At 44.6% G+C, this 23,479-nt stretch overlaps 1 protein-coding gene across 1 annotated transcript in view; it reads left to right on the top strand.

Annotated features, from left to right (window-relative positions):
• LOC112570339 (papilin-like) overlaps positions 1 to 23,479 on the top strand; it is a 62,946-nt gene that overhangs the window by 24,079 nt on the left and 15,388 nt on the right. Inside the window, 14 exon segments of the mRNA XM_025248729.1 lie at positions 1,180 to 1,359; positions 1,905 to 2,005; positions 2,638 to 2,640; positions 3,365 to 3,425; positions 3,555 to 3,665; positions 3,795 to 3,931; positions 4,586 to 4,709; positions 5,049 to 5,129; positions 5,813 to 5,982; positions 6,516 to 6,654; positions 7,652 to 7,793; positions 8,585 to 8,801; positions 8,935 to 9,126; positions 10,427 to 10,538. Of these exon segments, the coding sequence (XP_025104514.1) occupies positions 4,673 to 4,709; positions 5,049 to 5,129; positions 5,813 to 5,982; positions 6,516 to 6,654; positions 7,652 to 7,793; positions 8,585 to 8,801; positions 8,935 to 9,126; positions 10,427 to 10,538 (1,090 nt within the window). The 5' untranslated portion in view covers positions 1,180 to 1,359; positions 1,905 to 2,005; positions 2,638 to 2,640; ... (2 more) ...; positions 3,795 to 3,931; positions 4,586 to 4,672.

Genomic DNA, 23,479 nt, shown 5'->3' on the forward strand with positions numbered 1-23,479 from the left:
GAAGATATTTCTCTCTCAGGATGCTGAAGACATTTCTCTCTCAGGATGCTGAAGACATTTCTCTCTCAGGATGCTGAAGATACTTCTCTCTCAGGATGCTGAAGATACTTCTCTCTCAGGATGCTAAAGATCTGCTTCACCGTGCTCCTACTTAGCCTGCCTAGCCAGTCTGTCCTTCTGCTAGCAGATTCTCATGGTGCTGATGTGGTTCTGTATTACTTTCAGCATGACTTTGCTTGGATGTCTCATTAGAAGTTTTAAAAATTCTGGCAGTGTTTTCAGCTTCCTTTTTTAGAAGAAGCATAACTAGTGATTGCATCTATTGTTTGGACCATTTTTTGCGTTTCCAGACCTTTGGCATAAGAGCAGTGAGAGCCGTTGTTGTTTCATCCCCATTTGCTTGAGTACCTCACTTAGCTCAGTTCTTTCGACCTCTTCCCGGACGACTGGTAGGTTCGTTGTTTCTAGTCTGTTGTGAAGGATGAAATCGTCTGTCTTCAGCTTCTACAGGTCTTTGCATTATTCAGTCTATCGACAGAGTACAACAGTGCTTTCTGTGAAAAGGTGGCCATGGGTGTCTTGGATGACTGAAGTCTTGTGTTGAACTGTCTTAGTGGAAATGGGGTGTGGCAAGCTCGTCGGTCCTCATTTTCTTACAGAAGTTTGCGTTCCATGGACACGTTGTGCTGTACGACCCTACACCGCCATGTCTTGTGGAATCTTGCACGCAGAGGCAAAGAGTACAAACTCGTTATTGGGAACAGTAGGAGGTATATAGCGTGAGTTCTCTTCTTCTTATTATTCCTTCTCACCCCCGGTGGAGCATAGGGCCGCAATATAGCGTGAGTGGAGGCCGTTATTAAATGTGCAAAATGGAAAGGCGGGTAACTCGGTGATAAAGCGGTTACCCCCATTGCATTGAGGATTGCGAGGTTCGGATCTCGTTTCCAGGCAAACACATTTGTTTCGAAGGTGACTCCTTTTTTGAAAAATGGACGGCTTTCTGTAAATAGAATCTCACACAAATACTTGGTAAATGTAGTTTTAAAATACTTTATGTCACCTCAGGTAAACGACAGGACAGTTCTGTAGCACATTAGATCGTGTGTGGGTGGTGATGAGGGTGACAATGACGAACATGCTAACCTTTTCTTCTCGTTTTTTTTTTTTCTGTGGCAGATTTCTACAGTAGGTGAGAAAGTTTTGACAAAAGTCGCTCGATGCAGGCTTTGTGACTCACAAGCCCAGCAGTACCTTCTTGGTCATCACGTGCATATCACGTGACAGGCTGCCATGGAAACGCTACTCGGAGTCTTAGTCTTCCTTCTCTGTGTTCTTGTGCAAACTTCCGTCGCAGAGGTAAGAAGGCGAGCCGCCTAGCAGGTGGTAACAGGGAGGATAAGGTGGGGTAACTGGGTTACCGGGTAACGCTGGAGACGTCCTCGTAATGGACTATATATAGCTATGACGTCACACAAACACGAGAGTGTAAAAGAGAGAGTGTGTGTCACAGAGAGAGAGAAAGTGTGTGTAAGAGAGAGAAAGTGTGTGCGTAAAAGAGAGAGCTCGTAAAGGTTTCTGTTTGTTTATTCTGTACATTTTTTTGGCTGCCTACAAGCAATGAAAAAAAGACATCATTACCTTTTCATAGCGTGTTTTTTTAATTAGTTTTATTATTGTAATACACTTTTCAAGTATTATCATTTAAATCATACTGGAGCATCTACCGAACTGCTTAAAATTAACATAGTGGTGCAGGCAGCATGTTAATCAAAATGTTTTCTAAGGTCAGAAAATAAAGACCGATGACACGCTCTGCATTCGTCAAAGAGTGAGATACAAATAAGGAGAGACAGATAATCTTAGACATCCATTTTCTCTTATTTAATGTTCTCCAATTTCAGTCTTTTCCTGGTGTGTGGGGGGACTGGTCAGACCCCTCAGAATGTTCGCGAACGTGTGGAGGTGGTATTTCTCATCGTACTCGCAAGTGTCATCATGGCACGTAAGTATTTCTCTCATGTCACTGGCTTGTTTTGCCTTTATTTGCCTTTATTGTCCTTTAGTCTTTCATTAATTTTTTGTTCTCGCGGTTTATACAGCGTTTACTTTTCTTTAAAGCACAATGGCTCGAATTACCTTATTTTTAATATTGATCTTCTAACATTTTTCTTAAATCCTGTTATCGCATCGACTTTTTGCCCGTTAACACCGATTATGGAATGTACCTTCTCTTGACGAGCGAGTAAACAAGTCGCACAATTAACAAAGGGGAGTAACTTCGTTCGTCCATGGACAGTACGGAGTGCTCTCCCTGGAACAGAAATCTAAGATTTAATAGTCTGTCAATAATCTGAATTAGCGACGGCCTTTTTTCAGCACATTTAGGGTTTTGCTTTACTCGTTTTTATTCCGCAAGAACTATTTAAACGCGATAACAATTTATAACCATATTTTTTCTTTATGTCTTTTTTTTAGGTTATGTTATATTTTCTGTAACCCTGCACTGATAATCTCAGATAATGAAGTAAAAAAAAAAATTTTTGTCTATAAATATGCTCTGTTCAATCAATTTCTTGAAAAAGCTTGTTTGATTAACACCTGTGGTAATTTTCTCTCCTTTCACGGACGGCGCAGAAGGTAAATCTGAGCATGTTTTTTTTCATATGTGCGTGCAGTTGTAAATGGTTATTTAAGACCTTCGTACTAATTAATTAACACAAGCATGCATTTACTAAAACTTCAGCTAGTCTCGATGTACATTTCTCTGCATTCGTTTTGAAGTGAGATGCTTTCGTGTCCCTCTAGTAATGCTAGTGGCTGCTAATCAGCATGTGTCCATTCTGTTCTTGCTTTAACAACAAACCGTTACAAGTTAAACGCTTTAGACTAACAGCTTCGACTGGCAGGACAGGCTTTCTGAAAATGCAGAGTGGTGACATGACACTGTAGACTGCCAAATGTGTGTATGTGTGTGGGAGGGAAAGAATTCCGTTTTCCTTTGCATGCTAAATTTGCTGCTAACATTTCTCGACAAGAACATACCATGCATGAGAGTATAGTGTAAAAGTGCTGGTGGCAGTTGTATATAAGTACTCTATGTGTGTGAAACTTTTTCTAAGCTTTCGTAAAACATTGTAGTAATTGGAGAATACACATATCATGAAAATTTTTCGTTATCTAAATGCTAATATACATTGTATTGGATTGCACTAAAGTTCTGAAGCAGTTTTCGATAGAGAAACGACCAGTTTATTGTCCTCTCAAATCTGTTTATATGTAAGATCAGTTTGTTTCCTTTGTGTATGAATGACAGTAATCATTAAGTTGATTCTGATACACTGACAGATTTTTTGACTTGCAGCCCACACGTTAGCAGCGGGTGTCAAGGGGAGAGCATCAGATACGCCTCGTGTAATACTCAGGTACCCTGACTACCATACTCCATTGTTGCTGATTGACACAAGTTTATTATGTTGCTAAAGACTATCGTGGACCTGGGGTTGATAGTAGAGGAAGTAATTCTGTTTCTTAAAGTCTTCTCTTGTTTGCAGCCCTGCCCAGAGGCCTAGAAGACTTCAGGTCTGTTCAGTGTTCACGTTTCAATAGCCAGGTAGTGAACATAAACGGTAACTCGACCATCTACACCTGGGAGCCCGTTGACGGTTAGTGCATCTTTCGCTTCAGTCGCTCGCCCTGCTAATAAAAAGTTGGCTAATCAGGCGCTTCAGCAGCTAGCTGGACAAAATCTCAATAATCAAGTGTGCATGTGTATGTTCCCCGATGTGTTGCAGACGATAGCAAGCCATGCTCGCTTATTTGCCGCACGAAGGAGAGCGGGACGGTGAAGACACTGCAGGAACGAGTGGTGGACGGAACCGAGTGCGACTCCTTCGACACTCTCGGAGTCTGTCTTGCAGGTGCCTGCACGGTAGGTCATGCTAAGCAATGCGTGTGGAACTTTAATCTGGCTCTTACTTCAAGCATAGTCTATCACGGAAGAACATCAGTACATGCATGGACGTGTATAAACACGTATATATATCAATATAGATATCCAGGGGAAATGTGTGGATTTTAATGTCGGGAAGATTAGTGACAAAAGTTTCACTTCCTACGCAATCGTTAAGGACATTTTCAAATTAGCTTATATTTTTGTGTATGACCATGTTTGGCCAATATTTTAGGTGATCGTTGTGTATAACTTGGGCTCATAAAACCACACTCTCGACATGTTTGGATGAGTAGAGCCTGTATTAGCGTGGCTAAAGGGACATAACCCACGTTTAGGTGAATAGTCATAATGCAGTAGCTTCCCTTGACTGGTACATAGCTGCATGCATAGATATATTTTTAAAAGGGTATGAATCATAAAAGATAATATTTAAGACTTGCCGTCATTTGAATCCGCAATTCCTTTAAATACATATGCGCACGCACGCGCACGCACACACACACAGAGAACTAAAATAGCCCCAGAATAATCGATGTAAGAAATCTTCATTTAAAACAGTTTTCCCCGTCCACAGGTCACCTGCTTGATACAGGATCATTAATGATCAATATATTGACGCTTTTTAAACAGAACGTTGGCTGTGACCGTCAGATCGGCTCAACGGTTGTGGAGGATAAATGCCGTGTCTGTGGGGGACATGGGGAGACCTGTCAGACGATGAACGGAGTCTTTGACAAACAGAATCTTGACCAGGGTGGGTAACCCTGCGCCTGACGCTGCATATTTCGACTCTCTACTTATTGTGATTGTCGTTGTGTGGACGTGTGTGCGTGTTGAGGTGTTAAGAAATGCTGGGGGGGGGGGGTTGGGAAAAAAACAACTTTGATGTCTCGAGAGAAATAAATATGTGTGATGCGGTAAAACCGTACAAGCAAATCATAAAATATGTAAATACGTAAAACGATTCACGACATTCTAGCACACTGTCCAGTTGTCGATGTGGTACCGTCCAGTTGTCCAGTGAAAAGTTTGTTGGTATGGCAACACATCCTTTGAATACTATCTGATACTGTGACGTCACTTTCTTCTGCAGGTGAGAATGTGGTCACCATCATCCCCCTGGGAGCTACAAGTATCTTCGTCCGTGAGATGTCGCCATCGTCCAGCAGCTTGTGTAAGACACTAACTTGCTGTTGCTAAAGTTTGGCCTTCCTTCTTATTGCACTCGTCCTTTCATTCTAAGTCATTTATTGGTTTGTTGTTGTTGTTGTTTTTGGTGTTGTTGCTTGTCTTTCATTTTTCTGCTCGCACACGTAGAGAGATTGACTTGTAATAGCCCACACCGCGCAACTGCTTTGAGGGTCACTTTGTGTCCAACTTTCATCTTTTCGGGGCCCTCTGCAATGACAGTTGGACTGCAGCCGTTTCTCAGAAGTCACAAACATTAAATTATAGTGGTCATGTGGAGGAAGAAAAGCTAAATAATGATGACATAAATTCGAATGATGATCATTGGTGTTGATATGCAGGAGAAGATAGAGAAGTAGGTATCAGGTTAGAGAAACAGCACCGACATGAGCTCTGCGCTTCCTTGCAGCTTCGTCTTCTATTGAAAGACAATAATAGATTGAAAATTTCATCCTGAACATCCTGTTCAATTTGTCAATTGATAAATTTTAAAAATACTGTTATGGAGCAAGTGGATCATGAAAGAATTAAATAATTCAGGAGAGCGAAACGAAATCGCCAAGTGAAGTCGATGCAAACCCTGTTTGTGTCACGGCTTGTAACAAAATTCTGCAGAACTTAAACGGAATGAGCTCGCTGTTACATTTTATCTGTCAACACTCCTTCCAGTGCTCAAGGACACCAGGGGGCGTGTGTATCTCGATGGAACGAAGGTGGAAGACAACTCTCACTTCGTGGCTGCCGGCGCCAAGTTTCGATTCATGAAGGACATGTCTGATGGCGTGGCTCTGGAATCACTGACTTCCTTGGGACCTACCAACTCCTCATTACAACTTTTGGTGAGTAAGTGAGGGACCTTGTGTGTCTGCGTGCATGTCTATTTATGTACATATATGTGTGTGGTCGTTGGGGGAGGGAGATAGAGAAGAAGCCAGCATAACTGCCTCGGGTAAGCGAATCAAGGTTGAAGTAGTTTCGAGAAGAAATCGAATATGATGAAAAAATGGATATGCTTCTATTGAACAATCAGTGTGTTCAGTAGTTTATATTTAGAATGTTGTTGATGTCTAGAGTGAATTTTTGTCTTAACTTATCATCGCGGAAGGTGTGTTTTTTTTTTTTTACATTGACCAGTTTCTTAGTCTCCAGCGATTTATTGTTATTATAAGTATAATTCAATTCTCCATTTACAAATTTAAAATTTAGAAATTTTCGTTTTTCTTTAATTTGTCTTGAATGTTTGCAATGATTTCAGATTTAAAAAAAAAGAATATTGTATGACATTTCAGAACAAGAAATAATCAAAGGTCCAATTTATGACAGCTTCATCACTGTCAGCAGAAATTTTTAAACTTCTTTTTTAATTTTTCAGTTGATGTTCAGGGACCATAACCCTGGCGTCCAGTTTGAGTATTCCATCCACAGAGACCGGGTCCTGGAATCGAACCCCAATCAGCGGTTTTCGTGGATGTTCGGGGCATGGACTAGCTGTTCTGAAGAATGTGGCACTGGTAACTAGCTATCTTGTCCTTATTCTGAGCCAAAGTGTTTTTAGAAGCTGGCAGTGAAGTCAGCTGTGGTCGCAGTGCGGATATTTTGAGCGATACACAGCCGGGGGGTCGGAAGAAAGTCAGTTAAAGTGTAATGAGAGAAGTGCAGTCTCTTCCAGGCAAGGGCAACTGTAAGTGAGTGAACGCGTTTGTGTGCGTGCTTATGAGAGAAAGAAAGATTGAGCTTGAGAATTTCGAGAATACATATGAGGTTGAATCTATGAGAGGAAAATCTGTGGGTAAGCGTGTGTTTTAAGGTGTGTGTGTGAGAGAAAGAGAAAGAAAGCATAGGGGAGAGAATAGTGAGCGAACACCAGAGTATTCGTCACGGATGGCGAGAGTGATGAAACAGACCAGGAGACTGGACTGATGACGGACGGAAGACGAATATTCGGAAGCAATGAAAATGTTTCAGGATAAATGGTTGAAAAGCTGCTGCGTGTGGTGCTTTGTTTTGCAGTAGTTCCTCACTTAGAGTACACCGGAAGTTTAACCCCATCACATCGGTCTTATTTCAGAAATAACAATCACTTTCAATTTGTGAAGCACAGCGACTTCACAAATGTCAGGATCGTTATTTGCCAATCTGTCTGGTGTGCGATGTTGGAGGATTTCGAGTTGCATATTCATTTTGTAACAGTTTACAACGGTTAAACTGTATTATCTGTCATCCTCGTTCGTATTTGTCTGAATTTGCCGGTTCCAAAGCTTTGACACATGCACCCTTCCTCCTCCCCCCTCCCACAACAAACCTATATTGTAAAAACTAAAAACTAAAAATAAAAAAAATCAAACACATCTTAGTAAACATTCACTTCTCTCTCCTTCCACTTCAACGTTTTGCAACCTGTTCTCCCGTCATTGCCGGAACAAAGTAATCGGTCATTATGATTTATACCTTCTTCGTGTCTCTTTGTCATCCATCACCTGCTGATCGCGATCCAATAACATTTCACAGGCTACCAGCTGCGTGCCGTGTCCTGCATAGACCGCAGCTCGGGAGGGTCTGTGGACGATGGGAGGTGCAGCCAAGCGGACAGGCCGGCCAGCAACCAGACGTGCAGCGTCAAGCCGTGTGGGACCGCCGACAAGCTGTACCGGTATGTGCTGCGAGTTCGTGTCCCGCCTCCTCAGCTGCGCCTGCACGGAAATAATAAAAACGCTGTTTCAGGTCGATAATTTGTGCGAATTAAGAAACTCGAAAACTGGTTCGACTTCAATATGAAAATACTCGTCCAGGGGGTGCTTGTTCTTTTTTCTATATTCCTCCCCTCTGCCACATCGCAGTCGCCTCATACCTCCTATCTCCGCCTCGCCATCTTTTCATACTATGCCCCATACTCTCTTTTTGTGCGTGTGTGTGTAAATTATTGTGTGTGTGAGACCATACTATAACATATCCACTCTACACCTCACGTTTTCTATGCTTCCTTTTCTGTTTTTGTCTGCGTATCCTGTTTGTTCCTTCTGTCTGTGTATCCCGCTTTTTCCTTCTCTCTGCATATCCGCTTGTTTTCGCTGTTAATTTGTATTCTGCTTGTTCCTTCTGTGTATCCTGCTTGTTCATAATGTCTGTGTACCCTGTTAGTGCATCATCCTGGTTCCTTCTGTTTGTGTATTCTGCTTGTTCCTTCTGTGTATCCTGCTTTTTCCCTGTGTCTGCCCGTCTCTATGTATCCTCCCGTATCTTTCCTCCAGTTCGTATTCATCACCTCTGTACCTCGTGTGAATTGTTTGCCGTTCATCCGTCTCTAAACCCTAATGCTCAAGGTGAGTGGAGGAATCTCTATCCAGGTAACTGTACCTTTAAAACTTCATTCGCCATCACTTACCTGACGTCCCTATCCTTCCATTAACGCAGTTAGTGACCATAACACCTGTCGGTGTGCAGGTGGGTACCCGGCCACTGGGGGCCGTGTTCCGTGCAGTGCGGCATCGGCGAGCAGACGCAGATGATGTACTGCATCGAGACGGGGGCCCGCGGCGACACGGTGTACGTCAACGACGAGCTGTGCGACCGCTACGCCGACAACCACCCGTTGTACAAGCGCGCGTGCGAGGGCGAGAGCGAGGACTGCCCCTACTGGGCCACCGACGCCTGGGAACAAGTAGGTGCCAGGCCAGGGTGTCTTTGATGTAGATGTCAGTCAGCTAAATGATTGTCTTTAAAATAAGTAAATTAAAAAGCTTAGAGCCCCTAACTTGCGAAACCACGTATCATGGCACCCGTCTTGTGTCCAGTGCAGTGTCACCTGTGGCTACGGGGTGCAGAAAAGACGCGTGTTCTGCCAGCGTGACCCCTCTGACCCTAAGGAGGAGCCGCAGGTCGTGGATAGCAGCCAGTGCTCCGAGGAGCAGCCTCCCGCAACCTTGACCTGTCGTTTTGACCCCTGCCTGGATGGGAGCAACGCCCACAGCATGGTTGAAGTGGAGGTGTGTTTTATGTGCTGGGAACTCTTTCCATATCATATATCTTTGTATTGTATGTTTAGTACCACTGTAGTTGAGATGGAGATGACTAATTATGAAGTGTGGTTTGGTGATAGATGGTAGCCGAGCAAAACACAATACCACCAAATGAAGCAAGAATCCTGCACACTTGGCTTTCCGCAAACCACTCCTACATGCCAGTCCTTCCCAATAGCAGGCAAGCCTAGCATCCTAAGGTCTGAACAGTAAAAATGCTGGTATTTCCGACAAACATTTGTGCACTTACTGATGTAGGTGATGTCTACTACAGGGCTTGTTGTGCTCGTGCACAGCTGCTGTTCAGTCGGCTCCACACTAGGATCTGGAGGCACGTGCAGTGGTGATGACAGATGCAGGCCAAGATTAGAGCACCATGAGCTTTTTGTCCGCACAACTATAAAGCCTCGAGTCTTCTTTCACTTTAAATATGTATTCAGAAGAAACAACTCTAACTTTTGATGACAGGCGCCCACAAAACATATTTTTGTTTGTTTGTCTGTGGGCGTTATTAAATAGGAAGAGTTTTGCATGAACATTTTACTTGAGGTCTAATCAGCACACTTGTCAGAAGTTTTTTCAATTTTCTCTGTCTGACTCTCAAACACAAGCATGACCTCCGCCTGCAGCTGAACGTCTGCATGTCGAAACATAACCTTCTACCTGTTCCTCTGCCGGCCGGCTGTCTGGCTGGCTCTGGGTGTCAGGTTTATGAAGCTGTGGTTTCACAATAACCTCTCTCCCTTTCCTCACTCATTCTTGATGTATCGTAACATCGTTCAATGTCCCGGTATCTTGCTTCTGCCATGTCTCTACCCTCCTCCTCCCTTCACTGTCCGTGCGCGCATTGCATTGTGGGTAAGAGCGCTGTCATCGCTTTTGTTCCCACAACGATGTGAGAACTGATTGTGGAGGATTGGGGGTGGGATGGAGTGAGAGAACTGGGGCAGAGAAGGGAGAGTAGTTTGAGCTTCCGGAAGCAGTGGCATTTCGTCCGAAGCTTGAATTTCGCTAATCCGCAATTTACGTTGAATGATCGGATGGGGAAACTGTCTCGATGACCTTTCAGCCTCCCTCGTGAGCGCATCTTAGCTTAGGTTAACTCTTTCTCAATTTTTCGTATGGTAGCCGAGGCTACCTTGTCTTTTCAAGCCTCAAAACGATGAGGAACTCGAAAAAGAGAACTCATCGCCTGATGAAAGTATCAGTTTCTCTCTGTTCTTCGGGGTATAGCTTCTCGAAAGCTCTGTTGGTGACACTGTTGCAGGGGTCAGACGGCGACATGTGCGAGAACAGCGTGTTTGGCTGCTGCAGCGACGGTGTTACAGTTGCAGTAGGCCCCGACAACCAAGGCTGCCCCGAACAGCCCTCGTCTCAAAGTAAGTAGAAATGATGATGATGATAAGAATAACGAGGGTGAGGGAAAGTGGTGAGAGTGCTGGTGTTTTCCGCCGAGCCAGCAACAAAGGCTATATCACATCAAAGCAGCCTTGTAAACAGATACTCAGGCGCTCAGGCAGATAGACGACAAGGACGACGACAAAAAAGAAGAATATGATGATGGCGAGGTTGGGTTTAAGTTGCTTTATTAGTTATTTTTTTTAATATTTTGAATATTTTGTTCACAACTCCGCTTTGTATTTTTTTTTTTTTTTTTTGGTCACAACACAGATTTGCTTTCATTGTGATCAGTTCAATGTTGATTGAAAGCGGCGTCAGATGTCCTCTGCTGTCCGACTATTTAAATATTTGGAAAATAAACGAAATTTAACTACTAAAGTTTCAAGAACAGGGAGGATAGGCCTTGAAATCTCGGAGGGGATGGGGAAAAAAATATGTGTTTGTGGAAAACGGCAGGAGAGATAACACGTGGTTGCACGCCCCGTGCACACGATAACCAAACACTCACGTGCAAATACTCACACTCAGTCTGTGATGTGATGCTCACTCGGGCAACCCTAATGACAAAAAAATTGTTTTCTCGTGTAATACTCAGGCTTTTCCTGAGTTCAAGGCCAAAAACTAGAAAATAAAAATTGAGAAAAGTTTGTGGTGCTCTTGTGCCGAGGCCAAGTCGGTAATTGTACAGGGAGGCAGTTACACGGAGGTGATGGTCGACAGCTGCTGTTTTCATCACTGGCAACGGACTGACTTTATTTCTTCTACTCAAAACCCGCTTTTGAAAGCTGATGGCTGATTTCGTTTTTAATATCCTGTGTCTGATGTAGCTACGTGCAGGGCAACAGCTAATCATAGCAGTGGAGGAGAGGGAGGAAAAGGGTGTTGGTGTGGAAGGGTAGAAGAGAAAGGGTCTGGGAGGAAACAAGAAAAGACTGTGTTTATTTCCTCTACAAAAACATCGATGGGTGTAGAGGTCACTGGTTGTCTGTTGGTTAGCTGAGAGTTTTTGAGTTTTGAATGTAGGAGAATGGGAAGGTTTTGACAAGTCTGCACTTCCCATTGCATGACTGATTTTTCACTCAGCATCGAGCTAAAAGAAAGGGGAGGAAAATGGACTGAAGAAAGTAGACATAAATACGAAGAGGAACCAGAAAGTTTGGTTTAATTTCTTGTGTGAGGGAGCTGCAGTGCGGCGTTTACATGTAAATTTCAATTTTTCTGTCAGAAAGAAACTGTTTGTTTGTTTGTTTGTTTGTTTGTTTGTTTGTTTGTTTGTTGTTTGTTTGTTTGCTTGCTTGCTTGTGTGCGTGCGTGCGCTGAAATGTATGACAGAGACTTGCACAGACTATGTGCCTGTTCATCCTTACTATTTGCCATCTCTCCTCCATCTTGAGACAAGCAAATGTTCATCTCTACTACATGCCATCTCTCCTCCATCTTTACACAAGCAAGTATTCATCCCTACTTCATTCCATCTCACCTCCATCTTTACACAACCAAGTATTCATCCCTACTTCCTGCCATCTCTCCTCAATCTTTACACTAGCATGTATTCATCCCTACTTCCTGCCATTCTTCTCGTCCTGCCATGCTCGTCTAGTGATTCAAAGACTCTCTCGCTGCTTGTGGCTTGGGTTTAGTGTTTGGTTTTGTTTAGAGGAGCGCCACCTACTGTTGGCTGCTCCAGCAGTCAGGACAAGAGATCAAAGACCTACCGTGAAGATAAACGCTTTTAACCGTTCGCCTTCTGTGTGCCAAAGCAGGTTGTGTGTGTATTCTAGGCGCTTGGCTTAAGTTCCTGTGTTTATTTAAATACTTTTTACCTCAGACTGCTTAAGAAAACATTGCAGAGATGCAGTCAAGAGAAGCCCAAGTAACAAATAATGCCGAGCTGTTCTTGATTTATTTTTAGTGAAAATATTTATTTATTTAAAGCCACTTAGGTTCTTGCACGTTGGTGCCTGGAGTACTTCTTACCTCAACCATCTCTCAATCATTATCAGTCATCTCTTATTTATCATCAGTTATCTCAACAATAACTTTATCATCTCTCAATCGTCGATCGATCAGGTCTTCGTCATCAGCCATTCCTCAATCATCTATCATCAGCATTCATCTCTCGTTTATTCGCAATCCTTTTCTCAGCCATCTATCATCTCTCAGCGAATCGTCATCAGTCATCTCTCAGTTATCATAAATCAAGTCTTCTCGTTAATCGCTTCTCAGTCATTATCGGTCATCTTTAAACATCATCAACCACCTGTCTCGGAGACTACTTGTTAATGGAATGTAGAGCAGAAGTCCAACGGTTGGAGTCCAGTGGCTGTGTAAACTCTCCTTCTTTATTCAGAAATGGTAACCTGATACATCACACTCTCAACCCACATTTTTTTGACCCTAGAAACTGAGGGTTGTGGTCGAGAGGTTGAAAATCCTTTTACCCCTCTCACACTGACTGGTACCTGTCCTCGCCAAGTCTCTCGTCTACGATGTCCTGGCCTCACCTACAGGTCGGACTTAGGATCACAATAGTTAGACAGCCAGGCTTTGTTTTGCACAAACAAACACTTTACACAATCAGTCAACCGACAAGCTTTAAGTCTGTCTGGATGAAAAGATTGGCTTTGAAGTGGAAAAGCTTGCCAATAAAGTGACAGCACAAGACAAGAGCGATATATCAAAAAACATTTCAAAGATTGGGATTGTTAACATGCCGTGTCTGTTGGCGGTGCTTGCACCACACTTCCCCGTTGAGTTTTATATTTCCTGCAACTTTTCTTCAGTTTTAAATTGTCAGTGTTCCACCTCATTTGCTTTCTGACGAGAATAATTATTGCTTTTGTGTGAGCAGCAGGCATTATCTGGACAGGAATGCTCATTTTTGTGTCTGCTCAGTGTTTTGTTCGCCATAGTGTGGGTATTTAGTGTATTGTAAATGTTTTAATTGTTATTGTGGGTATTTACGGTAGATATTTTGTTGTTGTGAAGAAAATGCGCAAGATTTAGAGTGGAGGGTGGAGGCGGTTGGGAATGGAGGTGTGGATGGGGGTTGTAGGCAGGTTTGTTGTTTCCTCCTGTTCGTGAGTCTAAAGAAGCAAAAAGATGGCGGCTTTATTTCAGAAACTCGCGTTTACTCTAAAGATGGCTGGCGGAGTTCTGGGCGAGGTAGTAAAAATAATGGTTGGCAACAGAACCAGGAAGCAGATGGCGCTGCGAAATGAGTGATCGTGCATTTACCTGACAGGTGGGTAGAAGGAGGGCTGGGTCTGGCCACGTGGCGGCGGTTTGTTTGTCTGGGATGACATTTCGTCGGGAGGCCATGACTTACTTGTGCCTGAGGCCTTGGGCACGTGATCCTCCATGATGTGCGTACTTACCTGAGGTCAAACAACAGCCTTGGAGCTCTGTCTGTAAAGCAGTGTTACACCTACCACCACAACTCTAACCTCTTCCATTCTATCCTCTGTCGGTCCTCATCGCTAGCACCTACACGGAGTTCAAGTCACTTCAAGTGGAAGTATACTGAACTATTGTAGGGCAGTCAGATAAGACACTCGTGTCAGCGCCACAGAGCGGTGGTTCCAGTGCCAGAGAATATTTGAGGAAACGGAAATTCATCCGGGCGTTGGAAGACACCGATGTCGCGCCTACGACTCACAGAGAGCGGCGATGTCAAAACTGTCAGAGCAGACTGAGAAACAACAGACTGCGGAAACACAGGGCTGGCCACGGAGCTGCCACTGTTCTCACTCCAGGCTTGCTCTTGCTAACGGATCAGCATCTCCCCACCCCCACCCACACCCACCCATCTGCAACACCGTTATGTAACCCAGGCAGCCACACCCACCTTTTATTAGTTACCGATCTTGTTCGAGAAATATCGCAGTTGGTTTTTTTGCTGAAGAGGTAGGCTCCCATTGAGCGTGGTTTTAAAATACTTCTGTTATTTTTGTTGTTAATGCATAAGTTTTCCCTTTATTATACAATATTTCAAGGTGGTGGCTCTATTGCCAATCCTCTTAGAAAACCACCTCCCGCCTAACGCTTCGTGCAGCCTCGTTCTCGAGACACAAGTGGACTTCCATGCCGTCAGAATTGCACTGCTCTGCCTTCTCTCCCTTTGAGCTATTGAAATGGAGGTGTAGTCGGGATAGAGATTAAGTTACCGATTAAAAAATCTTAAAGCTCACGATAAAGTGTCTAAAGATATTTTTTTATTTGTATTCTTGAGACATTTTCAAAAGGTCGCATTGGAGACAACTTGAAACACGACGACATCCTTATTAGCTCCCCCTGGCAGTTTCTGGCTGCTGTGCCTGATGCTCCAGGCGAGCGAGACATCATCGGAAGGTGATGCTGCATGAGTCAATGACGATGACAGCCAGAAAATGGGAAAAAAGTGAGCAAACGAACATCAGAGCCTCTATTCAGTTTCTGTACCCTCATACAGTCCTCCCCCTTGATATCGCTGGCCGCAGGTGTGGCGAGTGTGGGGGAGTCTGTCTTCACTCACAACCGAGGTGGAGCGAGAACATCCGGGTACATGCACGTGATGGTGGAGGCCACCTTCACCCACCTGCACCCTCACCCGACATCTGCAGTATTCCCACTTTTTTTCTGGTAGCTTTTTAGTGATTCGAATTATTTTCCTCGACGTGCAAAGCTCTTATCGCCATCTGCTGAAAGAATAACAAGTCGCACAATCATACTTAATTTTTTTTAATTTTAGTAATTATTTCTTCTTCAAAAGTAATTTACGAAAATAAGTTGACATTAAAACAGCTGATTTGGCGGGGCAGAGATACAAAAAAATTTTCACAAGAATGAAATCAGTGATTTACTGGCGTCTCGAGGCCATCTATCAGCTTTTCCTGAGCCGGGGTTCGTGTCCCTCGTGGATGAACGTGAACTGTGACATTATTTACGATCACTTTATCAACAGACAGGGTGCTGTCTATCGACAGATGTGCTTACACATCAGTAGGACATCTTGTACATCCTTCCTCATGTTCCTTGTGTGTGCAACTGTCTGATGTTTAATGTTTATGTTTAAAGTTTCTTTTTGTCTTGTCTGCAAGCATGTAACAGAGCTTTACTTTACTGTTATAATAACAACTCGTAAATAGTGAAGATCATAAGAGCAAATTGAGCTGGGGACATAGGTACTGCTAAATTTATTTTTACATATATATAAACAAAAAATAAAGCAAAAACAAACAAACAAACAAACAAACAAAACAAAAAAAAAGAAAAAAAAAAACAAACAAACAAGAACCACGAAGCAATATCTGACATAAAAGACCGTCAGTCTGTACACTCGAGACTGTTGGAAGCTTTATCAGTTTACCGTGTGGGTAGACGATAACTGTTGGATTGCTAACGAGGGTCATGTCGTGGTTTGGCGAAAGCCGTTGAAGTGTGACTTCCGTTAAGATGAGGGTGGATATCGCGCGTGACCGTCAGATAGAGACACCAATCGTTACACCTGGCCACCTTGTCCTCCTCAGCCTCCTCCGTAGTCCCTCCTCATCTTTCCTCGTCTTTTCTGTCCGAAGATTCTTCTGAAGGCTGAGTTTAACTAACCTAAGAATGCCAGCATCAGGCCTATAACAAAGAGAAAAGTCTCCGATGAAATAGGAAAGGGAAGAGGTGAGGCAGACAACCTTCACGCCGAGTGCTAGTACTTATTACATTAGTCGCCTAACCCTGAGCAAATCTCAGGTAATTATGAGCGCCACCTATACACGTCTGCTCGCGCGGGCTCCGTACCTGTCTGCACGTCTGCGCCATCAGGTGAGCGGCAGGTAGGACATTAGGCACGCGCCGACTAGTCACACTTGATGTGGCTTAATTAGATAATTAGTCCCCGTCCCTCCCCTCTTGACCCTCATTATACTTGCAGATCACAGGTCACGTTCACAGCTTTGACGTCAGAGGTGGACGGTCGGCGGACCTGTCACGTGCATGCTTAGTGCAAGGAGGTCAACACGTGCGTGTGGCTGTGGATGCTTTGGTCTTCCTCATTTCACAACGACCACCACATCACAGACTGGCGTGATACAAAATAAAAATGACAAAGTTACACACAAAGAGAGAGTGAAGGCGAGATAAATCATTCATATAACCAGCAAGGACAGAGTAAAGTAGGTCAAGAATGGAGACAAGAAAAACACACCGTGTGTGTATAAGAGAAAGAGAAGGAGGGGAGTAGGGAGATTAAAGGAAAGGAAATATGGACAAACAGTGTTGAGTGGGCCTGGCAAGCTTCTCTACCTGTCTACTTACCTCCTCCTTCCCCAGCATTTGCCCTCAGGTGAGCATCCAACATGGCGAGATATGTGTGGCACTCACGTGCTGTGGACGATTAGTCGGCCTTACAACCTCCTCCCCATTTCTTTCCTCCTTCCCTCCTTTCTTCCCTCCTTCTTCCCCCTACCCACCACCATCCACCACATCGATATTCGTTTGTTGTCTTCCCGTCAGAAGAGTCCAAAAATAAGTTTCACCATCATTCACGGGAAATCAAAACACAATTTTAATAAATAAATCGCGATGAATAATTAAAGGCCATCAAGGATGTAATGTCCTGACTTGCAGCGATTTGTCATCGATGTGACAGGATTTTCTGTCAACAAACAGCGGATTTTTTTACTCATGACCTTTAACACCTGCAGTGACTGAGACTTGACCTCAGGTTTCGTGACCCACAGTCGTGCGTCATTGTCGTCACCGGATAATCTGTCATCGATCGCAGATGAAGGAATTTGATTAAACCTCCTTCTCACGGCAGTCCCTCGTCAGCTTCTATTTTTTTTTTTTTCATTTTATCCAACCATCCATCTCTTGCCTTTATATTTAGCTTTGCGCCCTCTGTGTGTGTTACACATCAACAAATCAACATCGTAGTTTTCGTGACAAACTAATGAGAAAGTGTTTTACGACAGTGTCAGCAGCTTTGTGCTGGGTTCGGAGTTGGCCTGGGGTTAGTTAACCAGTCAGACCTGCTTGAGGTGGACGGCGATCAGAGGCTGGTCACGTGGGGCAGCTCCCTCACCTCTCTCTTCCTTCATTCTTTGTGACCTGCAGGTCACGAACGTGCTGCCGGAGGTTGTGAAGGTTGTGACAAGTTTCCGTGTTGGTCATCAGCTCAGTCCGGTGTCGACCTCAGAATGGCAGTCACAGTGTTTTCATAATAGTTTACAGGTGTGAGGCCAGGTGAATCTCATTGTGGGTACTCACCTTCGAGGTCTCGTGCTCACGAACCCCACACCTAACTCCACCCCACCACCTTCCACTGTCTGCTTAGTCACGTTAGACAGCTAAATACCCGTGGCAGTGTCGGGTGTTCAGTGCTAGCAAGTGAAAGCAAAAGTTACACCGAAAGGTTAGCGAACACTGTTGACTGACAAAATACAATCCCGCTCTTATCTGGTACACGCCGAGACTACTCCTGATGACTATTGCGCTTTGTCCGGGCACACACCTGACCTTTGGCCCCGTGACTCGTTTGTTGTCTACGTGTGTGAAGGGCAAACATGTTTCTGTCCTGCACGCGGCCACAGGTCGGACCTGGGAACTTCGGGGCCGCCACACCTTGCACCAGAAGCGAGTCAGAGGGCAAAGGGCGACCTTTAGGATTGGAAGAGGGCAGATGACCCATGATCCTCTTGTGTCTCTCGTCCAGGCATGGTATCCCTGAAGTCACTGATGAGTGCAGACAGAGATGGTGAACCACTTCCGGTTTCGGCAATGCATCCGTTGCTAGCTGTTGGCAGTTTGTTGAAAATTAAATTGTTATGATCTTGATACAGAACATCTGACAAGGATGGTATGAAAGGTAGAACTGCAAGTTAGTATTCTTTAATATTATGATTGATGTGCTTGGTGTAAGCATCCAGTAAAGTATATCGTCTATAGTATTATTTATAATATATTATTGATGTCTGTAGAAGTCATAGTCATGTAGTCGACTAGTTCAGACTTGCTTCTTTAAAATGAGCAGAACTCACTCCAAATGATCCCCAAAGCGGGTAGAGTGGTAACACCCACAAACCAGTTATAAATACTTTTTTCCTCTCGAGGTCTAACAGTCTGCCTATCTTTCCTGTTTGTAAAGCTCTCTTTCAGTGTGTGACAGAGAAATCTACCTGGACAAAGCTCACCTGGAGCTCATTAGCATATTTTCTCTTACTTGAATAGTAAAAATAACAAAGTAAGATTTGTAATAGCGCACACTCGTAAGGACTCTTAGCGTTTAAAGCAAGAATGTAATGTGGACAACATACGAGGGACAGAAGAACAAACAAACATATGAATGATAAGGATAAACAACAATACTGATGACAAATAAAAGTACAAATACAGAAAACTAAAAAAGGAAGCTAGTAATAAAGACTGAGAGTATCGTGATTATGCACAGGACGACAGGAGGGAAGCAGCAACTAGGCGGAAAGTGAGGAGAGGATGTGTACAGGACCACCACTGGGGGAACTGTTAGTAATGTTTACAGAAGTGTGTTTTCAGTGCACTTATCTGTCAAGTGTCATGTCAGCAGTGACAGTGACTCACATTCCTGGAATAAAGGTGATGATAGTTTCACCAACCTGATGTGATTTGGCCGACAAACGAAGCGAAGATGGATTTCTTCTGGAGCATAGCAGCATCCTTTATCATCCTCGAGCTTTTGTTTGTCACCATCCATTCCCTGACATCAGTGATACAGACTACTGGTGCTGGTGGCAGGGTGGGACTCACCCGGTGGAGTGGAGCTGTACATGGTGTGTCATCAGCATACGAGTGATGAGAACCATGGTGAGACTGGATGCCAGTGGCTTTGTGTACACATGAACAGACCTGGGTACCGAGTCTCTAGGAGTGTTTGCTAATAAAAGCTTACTTCAAGAAGCAAGACAGCTTGAGATGTTTACATACAGTACAAGGGCCCCCACTTTAAATCCTACCAGCAGTGTCATCAAAACCCCTATTATACAGTTTGCCTTCTGACAAGGTCTCATTATAAAGCAGTTTTGGAAAGCAAGGCTTCTTTATAAAATACAATAAAATTTCAATCCAGATGTTATAAACAGTCTGCTTCACGTTAAAATCAATCAAAACGGTTCTTTTCCAGTTGTTGGTATAGATTGAGCAAGTCGTGCCCTGAACTGTGTTGTTGACCTCCCTTGGGAGGTTGTGAGGATTGATCTAAGGTATCTGGAAGCCTGATATTTTCATTCCAATTATCACCATGTTTGCTTGTGCTGTTAGCCACGACTGCTTTTCTCACGTTCCTTCTTCAAGATTTCTGTGGTGAATCCATCGGTTGATTCTCGTTCTTGCTGTCATCAGGTTGACAAAAGTCATATGTAAATCGTATGTTGTTGGTTTCTTTGTGATGATGTTGAGACCCTGGACTGGCTGTTGTCTTGAAATAAAATTGCGAGAATAAGTGCAAAAAGATGAAGACGATGGCGTAGAGAAAAATCACCTGAGCGATCTCGTTGTTCGCGAGAACCTCGACGACTACGGCTGACCTTTGGATAAACGACCTCAGCACGTGTTCATGCTGCACTCGTCAAAGACCTTCTTTAAGTCAAATAAATAATAGTTTGAAGCTATATTATTTGTTGGCATTTTGATGATCAGTCATTAAACTTTTTCTTGTCACGTTCCATATCTGTCGTCTCCTAGTCCACGGTACCCGAGAGACTCGGGTGCGCAATATATATCAAAAGATGCCATCCCCTCTTTGTGCATCACTGAGGTGAAAACGTTCCATAATCGTCAGGAAATAGCCTCCGCTGTATCACAATACAACCTGCCCCCTGCCGGCGACTTCCTTCTACCCAGCTGTGGGAGTCGGGGTTAAAGGTTAATTGAATGAAGGAAAAAGTCATTTTGCACAATGCTTGACGGCAACTAGAGGTGTGCCTCCTGCCGAGGCGCCTGTGGATGTGAAAATGAGAAACTTCTAGCTTGACGACTGGAAGTGATATATAAAAATATGTATATACTGCTTGGGTGGAGACATTGTGGTGGTGGCAGTTGTAGCCAGGATGAAAGCTTTCTCTAATAAAAGAGAGTTATTGATGTAGTGTGAAAACCTCGACACAGGAGGTGTCATTCCTCCAACGATCTTCCGACTGCTCATACTGTAGTGGAGTCCAGTGTACTGCAGGGGAGAGGAGAGGGAGGGAATATCTGAATGGTACCAGAGGGGTAGGAGGAGAGTGTGCGGGAGTGGAACATGTCGGACGAGTTGCCCAAGATCGAGGGTGAGCTGTACCAAAGGTCAGGACTCTGACCCCTCGCGACTGCCTGTAAGTGATCGCCATTGTGAAGCCACTCAGTCTGACCAAAGTCCTTCCCGTCAACCTGGCAAGGCAAACTTTTCAGGTATGATGGTGGTAATCATAAAGTGAAGATCTAGACACACACAAGTTTGGTCCGGGTTGTTCTCGTGCTCACTCCCATGTGACTTCCTTCCCTTGTCCTTAACAGCATCGTAACGGTTTAACGGGGTCATTCGTTCACAACAAGAGCCTCGCTCTCGTCCGCCCATTCATCTGCTCCCAGACCTGCGGGACTGAGACACATCGGTTGTTTGTGAACAGCCTGCTGCTTGGTCTGGAGGCGACCTCATAGTGAATCTGTCTTCTTATTCATTCATCATTCCGCCATTCCGTTCTTCCTCGTTGTATTCCTCTTTTCTTCGTACATTTTACACCTATATTTAAAATAAATATTTTGATGCAATTTTTTTCTACTGTTATTCGGTGGAATTTTACTCTGCAGCATTTATTTGTGTACTTGACAGAAAAATGACAACCAGCATAAATCTACAGCAACAGGGAGACAACAGCGCATGTCAAGCGGATTATAGTTCCTGGCAGTGAGCCCTGTCGCAAAAAATAAACCCTTGTTTTTTACAAATTTTTAAATAGAAATTATGGGATTTTAATTAGGTATGCGGCCTTGCCGAGACAGCACTATCAACACACATGTGCACACACACACAGACACACACACACACATCACGCACGCCCAGAGAAGCCTGTGATGAGTTTGCACCTGCCTGTCGCCAAGATGGCGAGACACACCTGAGCTGCAGGTTGCTGGGGGCGACAAGAGGAATGTGGACATTCAAGTCTACCTACCAGTCGACCAAAAGACAAAGAGATGTCGGCGGATGCCTTGGTGTTCTCGTTGTCGCTAAGGGACGACGTAGTCGCCAAACACTTTGTGGTCGTCGTGGTGGCACAGGCTGATGAAAGTGGCGATCCCCCTAAGAAATGAAAAGATGGGGTAGATGGCGACACTGTCTGGAATCGAAGACAGATTAATGGTTCGCATCTCCAGACCGCGGATGCAGGGAAGAAGGAAGAGGTTCTCGTGACTGCGTCCTTGCATGGGGGGAGGGCTGAGTGAGTGATGGAGGGATGGGAGGAAGGCTGGCGGCTGGTGAGGATGGGGAGGGATCGATCAGTCCCGATGTTTGCGGTGTGGCAAAGACGACGACAGTGGCCTACAGCAGCTGACTCCGGGTCAGGGTCGCCGTCGTCGGCGTGACTGGTTACGACCTTTTACGTCACTCTTACATCCACACCAGCAGCAGCAACAACCTCCGCACGAGCACGTCAGTATAAAAGATGGACAGACATTTACATCCCACATCTGTTTGTTGTCTATTCTCGAAATTTCCAGCAAACAATACGCGGTTGGTTTTTTTGTGATTTTTTATTTGTTTGTTTTTTTTTTTCGGTTTTGTCTTTGCTAAAATTTCATACCCTGGGGAGACAGCCATTTCATCATGAGATGCACGGACAGGTGCGAACAGGTAGCTGAACTCTCAAGGTGCACGGCGCCGCCTAGTGTTGATCGAGCGGCAGAGCCTCGGTTCCGATTTCGTCCAAGCATGACAGACGTTCGATGATGCCCTCACCTGCGTGAAACAGATCAGTCGTCACAGGGATGGCCAGACCGCAATGGGTGGTGATGGACGACAGGTACCTGTGTTCTGAGGGTGGAGCCGAGTACGTGGCTGGCTTTGATGTCTTCCCTAAAGTAGGAAGTGAAGACTTCTCTTATCATGTGTACACACAGTGACACGGGTGAGAGGATAAATATGTTTGTACAGAGAGAAAGAGAGCGCGTGTGTGTATTAGAGAGAGAATTTTTAATTCATCAAAACTTCGGACTACATATTTCTGATGTCTCAACAGAAAATTTCCCACAACGGGGAACTGTTGATAATTAAATCTGATTAAACTCGGGTTTCCAAACCACAGAAGATTAGACGCGCTGTACAAAGAGTCGGCGCACTAATGAGAGAGCGAGAGAGGAAAAACAGAATGTAGCAGGGAGGGGGACAGAGCGGGAGATAGGGGGGATGGGGAATGAGGGGAAGGGGAGGAGGATGGGGAATGGGGAGGAGAGATACGTACACCAGCGGCGTTACTTTTGGCGAAGAAAGGCTGTTTGCACGGAGAGCGACTGGAGGGCGAGCTGCACACCGTGTGTCGGGCGGACCAGTCCTCCGGCAGACAGACACACGGAGTTGTGCCACCTACACTTCTCCTCCCGCTCGTGATGTGCCGGCTCGTGCTGGTCAGGAGAAGGGAGGGACGACGATATCGATGATACAGTGCTTGGAAAAATCAGCTGCCGAGGGCTCGGATGTGAAGGGGGCTTCCACACTGGCAGCCAGGGAAGGGAGGGGAGAGAAGAGGTTGTGGGGGGGACAACGGTGTGCGTATAGGACCGTGGTGGTGGTGTTGGTGGTCGGTGGTGTGTCTCCAGTGAAAAGCCGCGACACAGCTTGGAATATCACATGGAGGAAATCGTTGATTATGTTTGTGCATAAAATAAGCATTAATCTTGGCTGCTGCTCAATGTGGCGAACACACGGGAGGTGTGTGGAGTA

Source organism: Pomacea canaliculata, linkage group LG8, assembly GCF_003073045.1.
Source record: "Pomacea canaliculata isolate SZHN2017 linkage group LG8, ASM307304v1, whole genome shotgun sequence".
Taxonomy (NCBI): domain Eukaryota; kingdom Metazoa; phylum Mollusca; class Gastropoda; order Architaenioglossa; family Ampullariidae; genus Pomacea; species Pomacea canaliculata.